This window comes from Cucurbita moschata, unplaced genomic scaffold, assembly GCF_002738365.1.
Source record: "Cucurbita moschata cultivar Rifu unplaced genomic scaffold, Cmos_1.0 Cmo_Scf00005, whole genome shotgun sequence".
Taxonomy (NCBI): Eukaryota; Viridiplantae; Streptophyta; class Magnoliopsida; order Cucurbitales; family Cucurbitaceae; genus Cucurbita; species Cucurbita moschata.
The window spans coordinates 6,411,588-6,432,335 of record NW_019268521.1 but is presented as its reverse complement, the minus strand read 5'-3'; the positions used below and the strand labels follow the sequence as shown (position 1 = coordinate 6,432,335).

The 20,748-nt window shown below is 38.5% G+C and overlaps 5 protein-coding genes across 5 annotated transcripts; 2 read left to right on the top strand and 3 right to left on the bottom strand.

The window, feature by feature from the left end:
- Positions 1 to 113: 113 nt before the first annotated feature.
- LOC111443093 (glucose-induced degradation protein 8 homolog) lies at positions 114 to 3,167 on the bottom strand. Its single transcript, XM_023080726.1, has 7 exons — positions 2,926 to 3,167; positions 2,104 to 2,245; positions 1,550 to 1,697; positions 1,351 to 1,426; positions 1,085 to 1,196; positions 857 to 948; positions 114 to 457 (listed from the first exon to the last, which is right to left on the bottom strand). Exons 1-7 carry the CDS (start codon positions 2,956 to 2,958, stop codon positions 413 to 415), a joined length of 648 nt encoding a protein of 215 aa, XP_022936494.1. The 5' UTR covers positions 2,959 to 3,167; the 3' UTR covers positions 114 to 412.
- Positions 3,168 to 4,723: 1,556 nt separating this feature from the next.
- Positions 4,724 to 5,871, bottom strand: LOC111443092 (lon protease 2-like). Its single transcript, XM_023080725.1, has one exon. The coding sequence runs from the start codon at positions 5,776 to 5,778 to the stop codon at positions 4,924 to 4,926; it is 855 nt and encodes a 284-aa protein (XP_022936493.1). The 5' UTR covers positions 5,779 to 5,871; the 3' UTR covers positions 4,724 to 4,923.
- A 339-nt stretch (positions 5,872 to 6,210) lies between these two features.
- LOC111442953 (thioredoxin H1-like) lies at positions 6,211 to 6,918 on the top strand. The gene is made up of 3 exons (XM_023080518.1): positions 6,211 to 6,366; positions 6,439 to 6,561; positions 6,656 to 6,918. The coding sequence occupies exons 1-3, from the start codon at positions 6,211 to 6,213 to the stop codon at positions 6,782 to 6,784; spliced, it is 408 nt and encodes a 135-aa protein (XP_022936286.1). The 3' UTR covers positions 6,785 to 6,918.
- Positions 6,919 to 7,260: 342 nt separating this feature from the next.
- Positions 7,261 to 12,466, bottom strand: LOC111443090 (beta-galactosidase 5-like). The gene is made up of 19 exons (XM_023080722.1): positions 12,219 to 12,466; positions 12,030 to 12,125; positions 11,839 to 11,951; positions 11,651 to 11,717; positions 11,473 to 11,565; positions 11,198 to 11,341; positions 11,012 to 11,100; positions 10,819 to 10,924; positions 10,640 to 10,727; positions 9,910 to 10,028; positions 9,667 to 9,831; positions 9,402 to 9,577; positions 9,115 to 9,224; positions 8,932 to 9,041; positions 8,708 to 8,818; positions 8,510 to 8,623; positions 8,243 to 8,445; positions 7,841 to 8,162; positions 7,261 to 7,761 (listed from the first exon to the last, which is right to left on the bottom strand). The coding sequence occupies exons 1-19, from the start codon at positions 12,387 to 12,389 to the stop codon at positions 7,624 to 7,626; spliced, it is 2,535 nt and encodes an 844-aa protein (XP_022936490.1). The 5' UTR covers positions 12,390 to 12,466; the 3' UTR covers positions 7,261 to 7,623.
- Positions 12,467 to 13,717: 1,251 nt separating this feature from the next.
- LOC111443201 (GTPase HflX) lies at positions 13,718 to 20,128 on the top strand. The gene is made up of 13 exons (XM_023080912.1): positions 13,718 to 14,133; positions 14,837 to 14,979; positions 15,989 to 16,105; positions 16,416 to 16,530; positions 16,695 to 16,832; positions 17,432 to 17,527; positions 17,635 to 17,748; positions 18,104 to 18,172; positions 18,278 to 18,348; positions 18,421 to 18,514; positions 19,133 to 19,261; positions 19,362 to 19,451; positions 19,829 to 20,128. The coding sequence occupies exons 1-13, from the start codon at positions 13,756 to 13,758 to the stop codon at positions 19,919 to 19,921; spliced, it is 1,647 nt and encodes a 548-aa protein (XP_022936680.1). The 5' UTR covers positions 13,718 to 13,755; the 3' UTR covers positions 19,922 to 20,128.
- Positions 20,129 to 20,748: the final 620 nt, after the last annotated feature.

The following is a 20,748-nucleotide window of genomic DNA, read 5'->3' as shown; positions in this document are numbered from 1 at the left end:
TTCAAATACTTTCGAATCTATAAAGTATTCGATGAAAAAGTAAGTCAAGTCCCAAGGAGGGTCTAAGCCTATCTTATGAATAAAGTAAAGCTTCTCCCACAAACCGGACTATGACTGAGCCAATATCTCGATACACATAAATTTTGGGGGAAAAAAAAAACAAAAGAAAAAATCAAGCAGCAAAATTAGAGACAGCATGTACAAACACAATACAAGGCATTAGAACAACTAGGTCACCAAAGTGAAAGGAAACGAGCTTTTGCTCAGGGGACCTAGATGACTCAGTTTACGGCCTACACGGCACCTAAAGCATACAAAGAGAAGACCAAACTTCCATACCACAGCTGTGGGTGGCAACAAGATCAGAAGCTGGATGCATCTCGTTGCTGTGAGCCAGAACGAACTCTTTGAATTAGCTCTTCAGAAAATCGCTCAAAGAAAATGATTGAAGCCCATCCTGCAAATCCAGAAAGATTAGCTACCCACATGTCTCTTAAGTCTTAACATGGAATTCTGTTGAGTAATAATCATTTATAAAACATCTAGAAATTGAAACAAGAAGCTAATAACCTTAAGAGAACCAAGTCTAAATTTCAGAAATAATTCGAAAGCATCAATTGTTCAGGCAAAAGACATGATCCTTGACTAAAATTACTTGTCTGGCACAATTAGCATCAGTGAAAAGCATACTACAAATAAACCAAATCAATATAGTCAACCGGACCATCTGTTGCACATTACTGAAACAGATGGCACATTGAAACAATTGATAATAAATACACACATGTTAAGACATGCACACACGCACATACATGCATACACAAACCAGAACATAAATTTACAACGTGCAGATTACCGTGCCTAGCTCTTGGCTTAAGGAGTGTCTAACTACAGTCGCCTGCTTGATCAGCCTTTCCATTGCTGTATAGCTCGGCAAATTTCCATGCGCTAATATCGACCCAGACACAGGAATACAGAGTAGAACACACAATATAGGAGATTAGATTTAAAATCTGTATTGCACCTCCCTTGTAGCATTATGGAAAATGTCAAATAAAGCCACGAAATGAAAGTTGGAACAAACCAAGAATTGCTCGATTTAGACTTTCTGCTACTCTTTGCCGATAATCCACGCTAAGAAGATGAAACATTGGAGATTTCTCTGGTTCTTCATAAGCAAGGAGGGCCATAAAATCCTACAATGACACAATGATTAGTATTTCAAGCTTTTCTACATATTTACGTAAGCTGGTTCAGCCTGCTGAACAAAGAAATGATGGGGAAAAAAAAGATAAAATGAAATGCCAGAAAAGATAAGAGGATATCCTAAGTCAGGATACAGCTACGCACTTCAAGTTTTTCCACATATTTATGCAACTTCCCAAAAGGAGCAAGCTTGACCTGAGCAAATTCCAGGGCCATTGTGCTGTCATGTAAACAAACAAGAATGAGGATAAAACATTATAACCTGTTATACAGAATGCCCCATCAAGCATCAGGAAATGGGTTAGGTTAAGATAAGATACGTAAATGATGGCGGGGGGCTCACCATTTCCTAGAGCATACAAGTTCAACAAAATGAAGGCTTAAAAGATCAAAATGCAGGTCCTCATTATTCTCAAGTAAACCCTGTGCTAACTCTTCTGTTAACTCAATGGCTTTAAGTGCATTCCCTTCTACTGCAAAATCATAAATTCCTGAAAACACAAAAAGTTACCATCGGATTCAAAAGTTTTAGATCAAATTTTGAGGAAATATAAAATCAGATTTAGTGCTAAACAAACAAATTTAAAGTTACGCTAAGCTCAAAGATTATATAAATTTTAAATGCATATCATTAAGATTGTTTGAGGGAAATCAGTATCCACGCTGAGTTGCATTGCAGTGAATTTATTTCTAAACTCAAGGCCACTTATAAGACAGTGGAAATAGATCATCATTCCTTACAAGAGATTTCTAAGATAAGTCATCAGGAGTTATACCAGAAGAGTCTATCTATAAAAAGGAAACGACTAAATCAATATCATTCAGACGTAAATTTATATTTGTGCAGCAAGAAACAGTCAGAATTCCCATATAGCAAGAGAGGAAAATTTCACCAACTTTTTCTTTTTTCCATGTGAACAAGATAATCCGTGTGCTGCTTAAGCCCAGTACAATTAGCGAACGACTCTGCAGTTTCTTTATAACAGTTATGAACAAGGTACGATAGAACAATGTTCTGAATATCACCATCATTGATAGCCTGTCATAAAATGTGAGAAAAATGTTCTTAGAATGCACAACAAGTAAATAAGATTAACAATAATCAAACTGGTCAAACCATTGTGGTAACATATATCAATTTCTTTTTCACTTATAACAAAGTTTCAGAGGGTGATCGCACAAGAAAAGATGAAGTTAGAAATTAAATATTATTCTACATCCAAAGAGAAAAAGACAAGGAAATTTCTCACTTAGAAGCAAACAACTTTGTACCATCTGAGCTCAATAGCAATTCATGAAATGTCTATCCAATTGCATACTCGTCACCACATAAACAAGTAACCAGTAGATGACTAAAGCGTCGAACACTAACGCAAACAGAAAATGATTGTCCGATATCCGATGCCAGACACTAGTTTCTTTAAACAAGCAAATAAATATTAACAAGAATAGAAGTGAACAAGGAACTGCAATTTCAATTGTTTCACTAGTCCTCGTTTGAAGTGATAGAGCAATAGCGTTAGAAAAATGTATTTGTGATAGCAAGTGAAAGAAAGTCAAGGGTCCAACTAAAACTTCACAAATTGACCAAGAAACAAAGTAACAGAGCAATGGCGATGAAACAGCCCAAAAATGAGCAAGTGCTTCACTAATCTGAAGAGAATAAGCAATGAAGTTCGATGAGTTCTGTATCAGAAATTGAGAGGAAAAAGAACTCACGATGAGGTCGTAGAGAGGAGGATCGACGTCCATGATTACCCGTCGGCCGGCGAGAAATGGAGCAGTTGAGTGATTGAAAGGCTATGTTAACAGAGCGGTGGAGGAGGAGAGGACCACGATTTGTGAGTCGCCGTTGCGAAGAGGAGGAAGATTTTCCATGTACTTCGATCTCTCTAATCGGCCCCCTTCGTCTTGGACTTCCGCGCTACGAAAATGAAAATGAAAATGAAAATGATCGACTCCGTATCGGAATTTTTTGCAGCCCTATATTCAGTTTTTTTAACCGCGAGTTTTGTTCACGCGCCCCGGCAAAAACTTCCGGATAAGATGGACGACAGACGTTACAGCGTCGACCATTTTTTTAAAATTTATTTTTACCTCAACCAATTAACTTTCGTTTCACCCAAAACGTTTACAAATTATTTTTTAAAAAACCAAGTAGAGATTATTTATCATTCTTTTAGAAAATAATTTAATAATCCAAATACATAAAGAATCTATTTATCTCAACCAATAAAATTAATTTATGAATACTAAATATTGAACTCAAATAAATTTAAACACAAAAAAACGTAAGCAATCTTCTTATTAAGTTGTAAAGTTTTTAATTCTTACTTCTATAATGTTATATGTGAAAAAGAAAAACATTCTTCTATAGTCACATATTTTTGCCCTAATTAATTTTATAGTCACATGTGAAAATTGGGCTTGAAACATTTGGGTAATAATCTAGATCGTTGAAATGGAATAACAGGTCCCAATTTCAATTTTTGCCTAATATTTTAACGATTTTCTACTTCAATATTATATTGAAGCATGTAACTATCCCGTATATAAATAATTTAGTCTTCAAAATCCCAATTGGACCAAGATCTGCAGAATTGGGGATGGACCAGGCCCATCAATTTAACGGGCCAAGCCCAGGTAATTTAACGCTCCCATACTACCCAATCCAAAGTTCGTCGGCCTTTCAGTAATACAATACAGAAAAACCAGTAGATGACCCTTTATGCTCCTTTATTATTGAAGCTGCATCACATAGAAAATCAGCATATTTGCTCAATTTTAATCGTTATACTTGAAGGGAGAAACGCCGCATACCATTGAATTCAAATAATGAGCTTAAACTGCAGCAAGAAAGAGGGAGAATTGCACAAGGCCACTGCTCAAATGAAGGAAAAAACTTGAAAACAGGGAGAGGCAAGAGTGTCCCAGAAGAATTGATACCTGACTTGCTCAGGTGAGCTCATTTACAGGGTCCCAGGTCCATCGGTTGACTCATAAAATTCATCAAGATTCACATCTAAGTGCATTTGGATGGCTCACTATGCAGGATCTTAAACACAAGTATACAGTTTTACGAGCATAAAATCTGAAACTTCCAGCATGAAGAACTCAAGCGAAGCAGTAGACCAACCAAAATGCACATCCAAACAGTGAGGAAATAAGAAAAGGAAACATTATAAATAATCAACTATGAGGTCATAATATGTTCTTGCTTGAAGCTGCTTATTTGGGCATGACCAAAAATGAACAGAACAGACCACATGATTATAAACCAGATAGCTGTATCGTCCCAAACCATCAAGAAAATGATATGGTGCAACCTTTGGGGCTTTCAAGGAAGGCATGGTGAAGCCAGATGATCAAAGATCCTCACCATCCACTCACCCCTTTCCTGAACGACCTCCATAAATAATAGTCTAATCCAAGCAGAAAGCACATTCCAAAATTCAAGTTCTTCGTGAACTTTCTTCAAATAATTCACCTATACCCTTAAGATCATGTGCAATTTCTATATCGAGTATGTAAACATTGGTATACCAGATGAAGCGAATTCAATTATATATCAAAATTTACAGCTTTAATATCATCCGTCCCTCGTATAAAATACGGGTAAAGGCAAGCAAAAATTAAGCATTACCTCCAATTTGCTTCCTTGTGCTTTCAACAATCTTGCTTCTCTCCACTCTCCACAGATAGTTCTCAACTTGCCTTCTAACTGTTGGACGGGAACACATCTTTAACAGCAGAAGCGGCGGTCAAGTAATTAAGAGTGTTTCTCAATGTCTCTTTCTCCCGTTTCAATCTCGCCGCCGTATCCTCCAATTCGAGCAACGCCTGCTGCTCTCTAGGCGCACCTTCAAACGTGCTTCCAACGAAGAACGAGAAAGGAGTTGGGAATAAATTCCTTCTCAAATCCTGAACCTCTTTCTCCGGCTTACCACTCAACCGGTTCGACAATCGAATCACGTCCTTCATGTATGACTCTACCTCGTTCGCCAACGCATCCAAATCCTCTTCTCCACTGCCGGACGGCCGGTCCTCGAGCCATGTAACTTCGGCGACGAGATAAGGTTTCGTCCGAACAAGATTGGTGACTCGAAACCGCTCTTGGCCCTTACAGATAAGGAAGAATCGGTCGTCAACGAGCCGCTCGTGTTTGACGACCTCACCAACGCATCCAACATCCGTCGTACCAGAAACTGCATCGGTGTAAATTACTCCAAAGCGAAGATCAGTCTGAAGCAGAGTGTGCATCATCATCCGATAGCGAAACTCGAAGATCTGCAGAGGAAGAATAGCGCCGGGGAAGAGAACGAGAGGAAGGGGAAACAGCGGAAGCTCAACGACATCGCCGGATTTGGGAGAGCCGGTGTGGTGTTTTTCGGGGAAAGATGAAGCAGAACACTTGAGCGTATTGGGCTTGTGACAGCGGTGGCGAAAGGCGGCAGCAGAAGAGAAGAATCTAGGGCTAAGGGTTAAGGTAGAAGAAATTGTGTTGGGATTTAAAATTGGATTATGGGATAGAGACGAAGAGGAAGAGGAAGGAATGAGCTGAGGAAGAGCCATTGAAGCACTGCCAGTGTTCCCAAGTGTTTAGATAAACCAAAGCAAATTGTTTGCTTGCTTGTCGAGAGCTTGTGTGCTGAGCTCTCTGCCTCACAAAAATCAAACTCCCCCAGAACTTAAAAATATTTACTCCCAATTTCCATCGGTACCATTTTCATTGGGCTCATCTAGGCCCATATTCGTTGATAAGCCCATACCAAGCCCATAATACATATTTGGAGGCCCACCAACTTTGGGCTACGTGTGAATGCCTAAAGATCGGATGGTGCGAATGATATGCTTACATCGTTTCGCACCGCGGTGCGAAGTAAAACCGCAAAATCTGAATCTTTGATGCTTCTTCTCCTTTTTGCTTTCATCTTAGTTGTGTTTGGTCTGTCGAACGCACTTCCGTCGTCGGGCGTTTCAAGAATTTTGTTGTAGGAGCTCTCGATGCTTTCCCAATGGTTCGATTCCATATGCACCGCAAATGAGGCTTCCCTATTGCTCGTTCATTTCCATGTCTTCTTTTACTTCTACCGCTTTAAATTGAGCCATTTAGGTTTGTATTTGTTCAGTTCTCTCGTTGGACGACCATCTTACAGACTGGTACTGCTTGATTCTAAATCCATTAGTTTCTTCATGTGTTCTTCCTCTTCTTAAACAATTTTAATTCGACAGATTGTCGTGGACTTCACTGCCGCATGGTGCGGTCCGTGCCGTGCCATCGCTCCAGTTTTTGCAGAGTTGGCTAAGAAGATGAGTAATGATATATTCTTGAAGGTCGATGTTGATAAATTGAATGTAAGTTGATTCATGCCCTGCCCTGCAGAGATTTTGTATTGTTAAATTGAGTGATATTATTAAGATTTCAAACCAATCGAATCCTTTTCTGCAGACTGTTGCTGCGGAATGGGGAGTGAGTGCTCTCCCTTGTTTCATGTTCTTGAAGAATGGGAAGGTGGTGGGCAGGTTTGTCGGTGCAAGAAAAGATGCATTGCAGAAGATTGTTTTACAGCATGCCTAATGGGAAGTCTATGTTGAGGAGATATCATCATCTGTTCTTTGGATTTCATTTGAAGAGAAAGGTGCCACCTTTCCCCAGCTGGTAATAAATTGATGCTTTTGCTGAGCACAACTTTAAATACATTGATTGCTCCGAAGGGAAAGCTCAAAAAAGAGTAATATCTGCTGGCGGTGAGTTTGAGCCGTTACAAATAGTATCAGAACCAGACACCAGGCGGTGTGCGAGTGAAGGCGTTGAACTCCAAAGGGGGTGGACACTGGGCGGTGTGCCAGTGAGGACATTGAGCCCCAAATGAGGGTGTAGATTGTGAGATCTCAGAGGGGAACAAAATATTCTTTATAATGGTGTTGAAACATGTTCCTAACATACACATTTTAAAACTTTGAGGGGAAACCCAGAAGGAAAAGACCAAAAAGAACAATATCTATTAACGGTGGGCATGAGCCGTGACATCTTACCATAAATGGTTAAAATGAGGGGAGACTCTTAAAGGGGGAATTCATCAAAATGAATGAATCTGAAGGACTAATACACACTCTTTATAACTTAAACTCATCCCATCTGATTAATACAAGGCCAAGGGAATAGGGACTTTTGGGGCAAATGGCTATCATGATCTTTCAAGAAAACAATGTAATGAGCTCGAACCTTCCCATTTACAGGGCTGATGAGTTCCTCTAATGGTAATAACTTACACATGCCTATCAAATATAAATTAATATGCAATGCAACATATGATCAATGAAACTAATCTTCAATCAGTAAGTTAAATCACCTTGGCTTCACAACATAGAACAGCATGCTGGTGAGGAGCAAGGATGCTGGCTGTTGAACTTTTCTCAAGAACCACGTCCTTTGATATCGGCTATGGCACAATCGACCTCAACTAATAACTGTTTCAATTCATTAGGACATGGGTCTACTCCAAAGTTGTCTCTGGTTGCTGACACCAAACAGCTCTCCTGCCCGATGCATTTCTGTAGAAATATTTCAAATTATGACTGTTAGTCTTAAAGTATTCTTCAAAACTTTATAGGATAGAAGCTATGAACGGACCTTCTCTAATATGGCAAGAGAATCTGGTGCATGGCAAGTTCCCTTTTGGTAACTTCCGCAAGTTCCAGAAGGAGTTCCAAAACTTGCAAATTTTATGGCTGATATGACCTGCCCTGGATTACATTGCAGGTGAAACGAATCTGGTTCCTCGTTGCTTTCAATGATGTAACTTTCATTTCTCAAATGGTGTTCAACTGCCTCACCACAAACACCAGTCACAGACCTCCTCAAAAGTGATATTTTGGACGCATCGCCACCAAGTTCTTCAAACAACACCATTACATTATTGGTTGGTTTTAACCAGGATCGAGGAATGTGATACCTGGATGAACATATAAGAAATGGAAGGAATCAGCTATAACCGTATGAATAATAGAATTTGATTCTGCTATTTAGTGTTACCATCGTTGGGTTGGCTGCCCACAACCATGTTCGCATTTGGAAGGTCTGTATGTCCCAGCATAACTACACCTACTGCAGCCACCCTTTGCATAAGCCATCCAATATCTTCCAATACTCTGTCCATTAATCCATGCTTGGCCCTTGCCCATGCTTCTCAAGTTCAAAGCCAATGGCTCATTCCCTCCTGGCGCATTGAAATTAGCCTGCAAGTTCCAACTAAATTATAAAACTTCCTCATTTGAGTCACTAATTCAGTTTGGATTTTACCTTGTACCAAGTCAATGGTCGCTGAGCTTGTGAAGCAAGAGAACCTTTTATCCAATCCACAGACGCAGCTTCGGTTGGAGAGACCAAATTCATTGCCTCTCCTTGTAAGCCTACCTGTTGCCAGTCAAGGATATTAGACTGAATCAATCGAAAGGGGAACCCTGCCCATCCCATTGATTCATATGCGAGTCATTTTACCTGGTAACTCCATTTCTGCCATGTCAAATCCTTCTTTCCCTCATTAAGCCCACTTATCGAAATCGGACCTAGGATACCCGTTTCCCATGTCTCAAAATGCATCCCAACATTCTAACAACAGAATGCAAATCAGCAATAATATAGTTATGGCAAAGTCAAGTTGTACTTTCTGCTTATATGCTTGGTTTAAAGCTTAAAAGTGGATATATGGGGAAGGAGTCAACCGGTAAGCCGACTGTGACGCTGAGTAGAGCAATTTTGTTCATCCCAGCATGTAAGTTGATAGGGCCAGTAAATGTAAATTCTCGACGTTCCCTACTTCCATAAGCCGAGCCTGTAATTTATGTACTAATGACATAAATTCGATCATCACGTTGAAGATGAAATCTAAGGGATTGAAGGCATACCTGAGAACTGTCCATTGATAAAAACATGAAGAGCATGGCCAGCTGATCGCACAGTTAAAGTGGTCTTCTGTCCTCCTCCAACAAATGCTTCTGATGAACTGATGCCAACACTAGAATACAGCGCAAATTTATTGTCAATGAGTGTTCTATATCTGCTAACGGTGGGCTTGGGCCGTTACAAATTGAAATTTTTGGATCAAGTTTTTATTCGATCTAGGTCGATAAGCAAGCATTTATATAGTACTATAAACCAGCTAGCTGAAGATACCATATAATTCCAGGCTCACCTTGTCATGTACCAAAGATAGTCACTGGCATCTCTAGTGACATTTATCTGCTCCAAGAGGCCGGCAACAGTCATTCTTGAACTCCCTCCTAGGGAAGATGTATCTTCATTATAAGTTTCCCATGACAACTTGGAAATTGTTGGCAACATTTGGGTTCGTGCAATATGAACTCCAACCTTGATGAGCACAGAACAATCTGAATTAAAACGTAGGAGAAGAAAATGTACAAGAAAACATGTCCTAAATTTCAAGATGGAATATATACCTTTGCAGTATTGAACGCAACACGCTTACAATCGGGAAGGATGCTTATTGACCAGGGAGGCAAAATGTGATGCATGTTGTTGAACACCACTGTAGCTGCAGAACTTGAATGGTAATTTGCAAGAAAAGCAGCACAACTTCCAGGTCCCGAAGAGAAAACATGAGCCTGGGGAATTACTTAGTTGAGCTAAGAAACATCATCACAATTTGAGAAGAAAGTCATTGAATAAACAAATAGGCCAACCTGCTGATAGTTTCCTAGTGAGGTAACTGTAGGATCTGAAGTAACTAAAGCATGTTCACATAACTTAATGGCCCTATGGAGGTTCTTCAGATGCCCATATTTTGGTTGCCTGATCATGCCTATAAGTAAATAGTAATTAAGTAGTTAGCTTTGCCTGCCAGTAACAGAAATAGAACTGCAGATCATTTTCTTTCGGGGATAATTCCGAGTAATATATTTGAAGTGTCGGAGACGGAATGATTATGTATGTGAGATCCTACATCGGTTGGGGAGGAGAATGAAACATTCTTTATAACAGTGTAGAAACCTCTCTCTAACAGACGTGTTTTAAAAATCTTGATTGAAAGTCCAAAAGGGAAAGTTTGAAAAAGACAATATCGGTTAGCGGTGGGCTTGTGCAATTATAAATGGTAATAGAGCTAGACACCGGGCGATGTGCTAGTAAGGAGGTTGATCCCTAAAGGGAATGGACACAAGGTGGTGTATCAGCAAGGAAACTGGGCCCCGAAGAGGGGTGGATTGGGAAGCCCACGTCGATTGGAGAAGAAAACGAATGACAGCTAAGACGTTGGCTCCAAAGGGGGGTGGATAGTGAGATCCCACGTCGATTAGGAAGGAGAACAAAACACCCTTTATAAGTACGTGGAAACCTCTCCATAGGAGACACGTCTTAAAAATTTTGAAGGGAAGCTTCAACGATGAGATACATTGAATATGATAGCCTTCTCACCATATTCATCGAGTGGAGCATCGTAGTCATAACTAGCTGTAATGAATGGGCCTCCAGCAGTGCGTCCAAAGTTGGTTCCACCATGATACTTTCATTAATCAAAACAAAATGGATTCAGTTTAATGTCAGGCATATCAAGTTCATAAAAACAGCGAAGTGAGTGAAGCAAGCTAACCAACCATGTAATAGTTAAAAAATGAACCACCCTTTTGTATGAAGCGAGCAACTGCAAATGCCAAATCTTGGACAGGTCTACCATAAACTGGGCCACCAAACTCTGTAAACCTTTCATTACAGGGAGGATAGAAGGATCAGAGAAATAATTCCATTGGTAGATTGAATATACAGAGGATTGATGAGTAAGATGTGTACCAGCCACTCCATGCCTCTGTCCATAATGTAGGCTTGTAAGGCTTATTAGGGGAGAAGTAGTCACAATAAAAACCATTGCACGAATTTATCTGCGACCAAAAAATGGAGAATTTATAACCAGAAATTTCCATTGATGTTTAAAGATTGATATATTTCGGCGCCAGTAAACAAAAAAAGATGGCTTGCCACAGGATCAGGAGCATCATCTTCCTTGCACATCACCCAAGGCACTCCTGTATTCAGTCCAACAGCCATCTTTGCCGCCCAATTAATGTATGCATGACCAGCAGCTCCAAGCGCTCTACCTTCCGGCCCATACTCGTTTTCAATCTAACAAAACAAAATTGAAATGAAAATTTGAAGTCTTTAGAAATGAACAACGGTATCCATAGCATTGATTGTAACGTTTCCATACCTGTGAAAGGATAATGGAGATATCACATAAGCTTCTAAACCTTTACCTGTGAAAGGATAATGGGGCCACCTTGTGAGGCAAATAGCCTTTCGTTCTTCATCATTAGTACAATTTTCTGGGTGAACCCTTTCATTGCCATCTGGAGAGCAAGAAACCAGAAAAACTACTCACTGTAAACTTCATTAGTTGAAAGAATCAGGTAATAATAAATGGAGAAAACTAACCTTGAAAGGCTCATTATCAGTTCTAAAGCTGATTCCAGGTACATATTTTAACCAAACGGGAAATCCACTGTACAATAACACTATGTCAGAGTCATTTACCACGAAGAGAAATAACATAGCTGCATCTGATTTCAGGAATTTACTTCAAAAACTGGCAGTAAAAATCAATGGGGGAAGTTTTTGTGTACCCAAAATTCCACTCTGCACAAACATAAGGTCCTATGCGGAGATGAACATGAAGGCCCACTCTCTGTACCGTCTTTATGAAACGTACGAGATCGTACCTCCCCTCGAAATCATACTGAAACAAGTGAGAGCGAACAAATTAATCTCAAAATTAACCAAAGTTTGGGTGAATAAATGAGTTCTGAGATAGTACATTGCCAGGAGAAGGTTCGTGAACATTCCAGAAGACGTAGGTATCGATTACATCCAATCCCCCGTCCTTCGCCTTCTGAATGAGATCCTCCCACATCTACCAGAGCCAAATCGTAGAAACAGAGTAGCAACTGTGAGTCACACTCTTAAACGATTGCACAATGAATTCAAGAATACAAGAGATACGTACTTCAGGTGTGCTTCTTGTGTAGTGAATGGAGCCGGAAATGAGAATCCGCCTTTGGCCATTGATGAGAATGGCCTTCTTGTCATAAGCCACGCTGCAATGTATGGATCGAAAGCCAGCCAATGCGGCCATGAAAATGAAGAGCAGCAAGCTGTAAACCGAGAGAGCTTCCATGGATTTGATTTACTCTTCAACCGAGAGAGCAGCAAGCTGTAAGCCTGAAGTGAACGTTCCAACGAATGATCAGACTACAAAAGGTACGGCATTATCAGTTCGTTTATAAATATGCCTTCTTTTCAGGTCAGCTTCAGCATATGAGCTTCTTCAATATGAAATCAAGTTAGTTTAAAAAAGTATTATTATTATATTTCACATGTCGTATGGTGATTGACTTTGCATATCACATTCAAAAATGGGATGATCACATATATAAATTTTAGTTTTTGCATTTTAAGCATATGAAATGAAATGATTTGTAATTAACGATAATGATTTCCAAAGCCTAATCAATGGGATCAAACTTTATTTTAAAAATAATAATTTGAATCAAACCAAATAAGTATGGGCTGGTGGCCATGTGCCTTGCTAAAATTTAGACGCAGGATTATAGAATTTGAAACGGCGTGGAATCGAAGCCAGAATTCAATGAGTTTCTTCGACATTAGTTCCTGTTTTGAGAGCAAATTGCTTGCTTGGAGTGCAAACAAGAAATGTACGGTCGACGCCGTTCTTGCGCCGTTTGTTTCTCTTTGTTTTTCATGTCCATGTGTGTTGCCGTTGGGAACTTGGAGTTGGCGCATTGGGAATTACCGACCCTCGCTAGATTTCCGTTCCGTTTACGTCGGGCAGTTCTTTTATTTATTTTTTAATTATCTAATCATTAATTATTTTGTTAACCTAAATATTTGTTTTTTTTTAACCAAAATATTAATAATATTGATTAATCGTATTTTTTTGTTGTACTTTTATTTTAATTATCTATTGTTTTTTTTTAGCTATTTTAATATTAAATAAACAAAATTCAAATATATGATCATAAAATTGAAATAGTTATAAAAAAAATTATTAGATGGGTATTTTCCCTTTTTTTTTTTTAATCTCATGGAATAGTTTCATAACTTTAATCAACATTTTTTTATGAATTTGCTGGAAAAATAAAATGTTTATCGGTTATTAATATATGTGTTGGAATTAATGAAATTTCAATTAATATACGAGTTAATTGATGATTTAATACATATTTTATTTTGTGACACCGTTTCAACTAACCTGACGAACAATGAAAAATCGAAAGTTTATTGGAATAGTTAAGATAACGCCCAACGGAGTGAAAAATCGAAGTTCATAAATATGGCCCAAATTACATACCATGGCGAAGCCTAATAGGCCCAAACCTAAGAAAAAAGTTGACTTACAAATGATTCGGTCGTTTTTTTTATTATTATTATTTCTTTTATTTCGATGTATTTAATTTTTTTTTTTTTATTACAGTCACACGGACTATATTAATTTTTCAGAAGCCCGGGAACATATCTTATCGATGACGAGCACCTCCCTCGTCAGTTTTTTTCCCCGCCCTTCAATCCCAGAACAATGCTCTTCATGTACTTCTTCGAACCAGAATCGCGCACTTTTCCCCTTCGCCTCAAGAAAGGATTCGAGGAATTCTATCAGAACCCTTTGTAGTACTTTTCAACAAGAGCCTCTCGTCGTGTCCTCCGATAATCTCCCTTTCCATGGTTCTTTTGTCAAGCCTATTCAGGAAGTAGAAGGAACCAAAGATGCTGATGAGCTCATCCATGGCGTCTCCACCACTGAACCAAAGCCTAAATCGCAGTTATCGAGTAGGGTTAAAAAGAAGGCACAAGAAGACGGGGATAGCCTCGAGAGTAGGTTTAAGCTGCGAAATGGAAGGGAGGTATGTTTCTTGGAGCTTTCCTTTTCACCCTTTGAACATTACTGTCTTCGGAATTTAGAATCAATTAAGATACCAGTATAGTTACGCCCCTTATTTCGATGTCTTTCTTCCATCAACGATTCTTCTTCCGACTGCCACACATGATTTAGAACGTAGAGTAGGAGGCTTCATACTTTTGAGGGTTGGATGTTTTAACTAAACAGTAAGAGATTGAATTCATGAATTATTCTATACTTTAGTGGAATGGAGCATTTACAAAATTTCATTGGGCGCAACGAACAACGACACCCGCAAGTAAGGATATCAGACGCGAGGCCGCGGAGACAAAAGAGAGAATGTTAAACATCAATTGGGAATTATGAAAGGTTGCGTTGAAATTCAACACGTTACTTAATTTTTTGGACTGGGTTCTTTGAACTTTAGAAAACACAAGCTGTCAGAATTAAGGGGCGAATTCCCATAGGTTGGGTAAAATATCTTCTAGTTCTGAGCAACATAGGGGATACAGCATGGTCCAGTTAGGATATGTGATCAAAACAAATCCGATAAAATGTTTGGATGAAGTAATTTGGGGAAGATACTCATATCAATGCTCGCGGGTTTCTTTTAATTAAAAACATGGATTTATGGATCTTATCCGTCCATGTTTTTTTTTTTTTTTCAAAAAATGGAAATGAAGAAGTTGACTTATTTATTAATTCAGATTTTTGAAGAACAAGCCTACCTCGTTGGCTTAGAGCGGAAAGGAGATGTTGGCCAACTTTTTAGCATAGACGAATCTCTGAAAGAACTGGCACAGTTAGCTGACACTGCTGGACTAAAGGTCGTTGGTTCAACATATCAAAAGTGAGTTATGTGGACACTTCCGTGTGCCTTTCTGTAGATAAATGTATTCGTTTGGTTGGCATCTGATTGATTTTGGGTCATATGTGCAATAGGATTGTCATATTTTCACTCTCCCTCTCAATTTGCTGTCTTTATTCTGTTAATTCATCAGTTCTGGCTTATATGTCTCTAATCAGCCTGGATGTTAGGCTGTTCTTCTGCTATCAATGAAAGCCTCTGTCTCTTGTCCAATAGTAATAATAATAGTATTCTGTAGTCAATCCAAGTGTTGGCTTGGCATATTTATGATCAGATCATTTACTAGGTTTTCTAATGGAAAACAACTTCAATGGTGGCAACAAACTTTTTGCAATAAGGATTTCTTGATATTGATATTAATATATTTTCAAATGGTTGTAGATGTTATATGATATTCTCTCGATTTAGTACTCTTTTAATGTGCAAGAATGTCAAATGGCTTTGATGTGGGCCATATTTGAACATCCTAGCAATTTCAATTACTTTTTTTTTTTCCCTGTTTTCTGTTCTTTTCAGCATACTTCAGGGTAGTTGTTACATAGTGCTCGTTTGGGTTTGATAACAATTATCTTTTTAGTTTTTTTTCTACAAATGGGCTTATACTCTTAATTTGTGTGTTTTGTTATATATATACACTTCCAAGGAAACTTCTTTTTTTTAGAAAAAAAATCTAGCCAATTTCAAAAAGTTGTGAAAATTTTAATTTTGGTTTTAAATCCAAAAATGTTTTGAGAAGGTGAAAATCAAAACAAATAAATGAGGTGAATACAAGCTTGGTTTTTAATCTCAAAAAGTTACGAAATGAAATGTGACTAAACAGAGCCTAATGTTTCTTTTTAAGAATCTGGTCCACGAGCGTCAAATGCTACATTTTTTTATTCTCACTCTAAGAATATTTCATTATTTAGCTCTCTGAGTGTTAATTCTCCCCTTATTTTCGAGATTAAAAAATTATTTAGGTTTCTTGATTCTTCATTGTCATGATATCCAGACTAGCTTCTCCAAACCCAAGGACTTACATCGGATCTGGCAAAGTTGCAGAAATCAAGAGTGCAATTCATGCATTAGGTATAGAGACTGTGATATTTGATGATGAGCTTTCAGCTGGGTAAGTTTTTTTTTTTTTAATAATTATTTTATTTTATTTAAATGATTCTGTTAATGGATGTTATCATTTCTCATGAGTGAGGAAACAGTGCATCATTGACATTAATTTTATTTTATCATAGTTTCTTTTCCAATAAGTTTCCTTGAAAGTAGTCTCTGTAGCCAGTTCATTTCTTGTTTGAGTTGTGATTAGAGGTTGCTATTTTGCTAATTGTTTGGAGGCTTCGCACTGTTTTCTGTTACACTATCATCTTGTTCAAGAGAAGCGAACCTTTTTTCCTTGTCATAGAACTTATAGTCTCTTCTCTTAGGCAACTGAGAAACCTGGAAAAATCATTTGGTGGAGATGTTAGAGTTTGTGATCGTACTGCCCTAATCCTGGATATCTTCAATCAGAGAGCAGCAACACATGAGGCATCTCTACAGGCAATGTTCATGCACTTTTGAATGATTTTTGTTTAGTTATCTTCAATGGATGTCTTTTTTCTAATTATGGGGGTTTCCAACGTATTCTTAATATTCTTATATTCTGAGGGAATTAGTTTATACAGAAGAATCTTTTTGTTAAATCATGTAAACTTTCTCTTTAGGTGGCATTGGCACAAATGGAATACCAGTTACCACGACTTACAAAGATGTGGACCCACCTTGAGCGTCAAGCAGGAGGGCAGGTGAAAGGTATGGGTGAGAAGCAAATTGAAGTGGATAAGCGTATCTTACGAACGCAAGTAAGCGATCTTTCTTATTGAATCTTTGTATAATAAGTATTTGCTTCTGCTATTTTCATTTTTATCACATCAAGAATCTTACTTGAGAGTCAAGGCTGAAAAGGGAACTGATAGGCTTCAGTCAACAATTTCATTTATCAACATAGTACAGCTGAGGGAAGTTTCGAGAGCTTTTCACCTCTCCTACCTCTCTCAAGAGAAGGTCCAGAAAATTACAACCATAATCCTACAAAACAACGCTCCCCTCTAGACCTTCACCCCCAAGGGTCCTCATGTAACTAGCAAAACCTATGGGGCCCCACATAAACACATAACTGGCCCCCTCAAACGATTCCCCCTTCATACACTTCAGTGATTTGGAGCCTATGGGGAAAACAGATGGACGACACCCACTTTTTTTAGATTCCTAATTTCGCAATATTTAGAGTTTTCCGTTTCTAGTCTATAATTCTTAAATTTTCACCAAGGGCATATATATGTTCCAGCCAACTTTCTTGTGCTAAGGATATCTGGTTATGTATGATATGCTATGTTCAATAGGCTATTCTTTGGCTTGTTTGTTGAAAATAAGTTTGAATGTAAATACACATCACTGCTAGATTGGTGTTCTCCGGAAGGAATTAGAGTCTGTTAGGATGCATCGAAAACAGTACAGAAGCCGGCGCTTTTCTGTACCTGTCCCGGTAGTTTCTTTGGTAAGTGAATTCACATGAACATGAACTTTCTTTACTTTCAAATTTTGTGCAAGTGAAGGTAGCTTTTTCTGCTAACATTTTAGAGGTCTTGGATGATGATGTTTTAGGTTGGATATACAAATGCTGGAAAGAGTACGCTCTTGAATCAGTTGACTGGAGCTGAAGTCCTTGCAGAGGATCGATTGTTTGCAACCCTTGATCCAACTACAAGAAGGGTTCAGGTAATTTCAGCTAGACTTAATCTTGCATGTATTTGGCTGTGGTAGCTAGGAGTGCAACTCTGTAAATGATTTGATTGATTGCCATTTTTTTGGTGATAAGAAATATTGCATTTACCTAGAAAGTTTATGCAAGGGGTGAATAGGCATTCTCCCAACATAAACACTAAAGCGAAGGAGAGTAGGGAACTATTTTCCGAAAGCCACCCATCCTCTACATTGAAATATATTCGATCTTACATAACTATATCCTTGTTTTTCCTGTCCTCTTAATCAGACAGCAGAATTCTCTACATTGAAACAGAACTATTTTTTAATTCATTTTGTTAACTTAAGATGCTTATTTCACACTCTCCAGATGAAGAATGGGAACGAGTTTCTACTCACTGATACTGTTGGTTTCATCCAAAAGTTACCGACTATGCTGGTGAGATTTGCAGCCACACGATAAGCATCATATAGTCACACCTCATCTGTCATATCATTCTGAATCTTCTGGTAGTTTATTGTTATCCTTGGTTAAGTCGTACAGGTTGCTGCATTCAGAGCAACACTAGAGGAGATATCAGAATCATCATTGCTGGTTCACGTGGTGGACATCAGGTGATTGGTTAATCTATTGATGCTTCTGATTACCCTAACCTATTTTCTGATTCAATATTTTATCAATTTCAGCCATCCGCTGGCTGAGCAACAGATAGAAGCTGTGGATAAAGTTCTTTCAGAATTGGATGTGTCATCAATTCCGAAGTTGATGGTTTGGAACAAGGTAAACGGGAAAAAGTTTTTACGGTAATGCAACGTTTCACCAACAATGGGAAAAAGTTAGATACTTTTATCTCAGCTTATAATAGATTTCTTTGCCCTTTTGTCATTGACCTAGCTTGTATTGGTTTGCTTAACTGGAATGTCTTTATTCTGTTTCTTTATTCTTCAGAGGGTAGATGGTACAACAAACAGGAGTTCTTCGTTTTTATGGCACTCTTTCATATGTTCTACTAAAAATGGATTTTCAAATGGGCTTCTGTTTTTCTCGTAGCTCAATTGTGTAGCTATTTTTAGTCTTGTTGTGAAATATTGGGCTTGGGGGAAAGATGGGGATCATTGGAGGACAATAGAAGCCTTGGGGGAGTTTGGTCTTTAGCTAGGTCGAATACCCCTCTTTGGTGTTGGTGTCTAAAGAGTTTTGTATTTATCCTTCTTTTCTTATTATTATTATTAATTTGTATTGCCAATTGTCCTTTCATTTGCTGTGTTGAAGTTTGGTTTATAACTTTAAAGAAAAATCTGTAGCTTCTGTGAGGGATCCTTATTGGTAAGTATATTGACGAATTCTTCCTTCTCAAATTCCAATATGCATCGCTGACTTCAAAATTTCCAACGGCAGGTTGACAAGGTTAGTGATCCTCAACATATTAGACTGGAAGCAGAGAAGAGAGGAGACGTTGTTTGTGTATCTGCCCTGAGTGGTGATGGCTTGGACGAATTTTGTAATGCAGTTCAGGGAAAATTGAAGGTGTATTAACTTTGCATTCTTGAAAAAAGTAGTTTTTCTCTATTCTTTGTTAGCAGCAGAGATGAAGACAAGATCACGAATGATTGTTTTGAATGGGCAGGACTCGATGGTTTGGGTAGAAGCGTTGATCCCATTTGATCGAGGTGAGCTCCTGAGCACTGTGCATCAGGTTGGAGTGGTAGAGAAAACTGTAAGTACACATGGGATCCTTTTCGATTTTCATTTTGTTTTCTTATTATACACATTTTTGGTTATTTTTAAATACCTTGAGAGTGCATTTGGTTGATGCATTTTGTCGGTATAATTCAAAAAAACGCCATATTTACTTCCAATATAAAAACTGACCGGAAATCCACAATCAATGTGCATTACTCCTAGCTGTCTTGACTTTCTATTATTACACTAATAGACTGCTCTAAACAAAATAGTAAATATTTTCTGGCAAAAGATGAAAAATAGTGATGTACGATGACCCCACCTTCGGATTTATTTTGATCTCTTTGTTGGGCGCACGGCCACCACTTTTTTGCATCTTGAGTAACTTCCATTGTCTTCTTATGCTGGCAGGAATACACGGAGAACGGAACACTGGTCCAGGCATACGTTCCCCTCAGGTTCTCAAGGCTGCTTACACCAATGAGACAGCTATGTATATCCTGACCTCAGCTTGCCAAATTTTATCATTTCTACTTCTACAATCTATTTTTATTCAGTTTCCCATGGAAAAATATATATCTGATGCTTTGTTCAGACGACACGGAAAGCAACTCCTGTTTTCTCTAATCGTGTAAAAACATGGATCCCTTACCATGAGATTGTAAATATTAGATGTCCTAAATTGTTAATGGGCGTGGAATGCCTTCTTCTGCTATTTGCCTTTCTGAACTCACCCGACGACGTAATTGGTATTCGAGCAAGAGTAGTAGTACTAAACCATAGGGTATTTCGTTCATTTACTTAAAGGAAACTCTAGAGACCATCTTGAGCTTGAACCTGTACCGAGGCCGTAAATTTTGTTAGGAAACAGATTCTAAATAGCGAGGCCAAGCAAGCAGTGGCCGTAGTTCTATCCCAGATGAGAGGCCAAGCCAAATGAAATTGTGGAAAGAAACAGCCATACACTAAAATTTATTGGTCATTGGGTTTGAGTTTTTATTCTTTTTTGGTTGGTACATATCTTTGGGCGACGCATCATTATCAGGAGTCGTATGCCTGAAGCCATTGGTTAAATAATCGATTGGGTCGGTGATCTGCCGTACGCAGGACCCGAATCTGCACCTTACTTGGGAACATTTATGTATAGAGACCTTCTGGGGATTGGGTAAAATTTTGGATTCAGTGAATATTGAAGTCACTGTATAGCTCAGCATATCTCATCCATAAATGGGGATTAATGCACGTTAGCTCACCGCGAACACATCGCTGAGCGCCCATCATCGATGCCTAATCATTTGCATTTTGGCCCTCTAGTTTCAACTTTCTGCTTC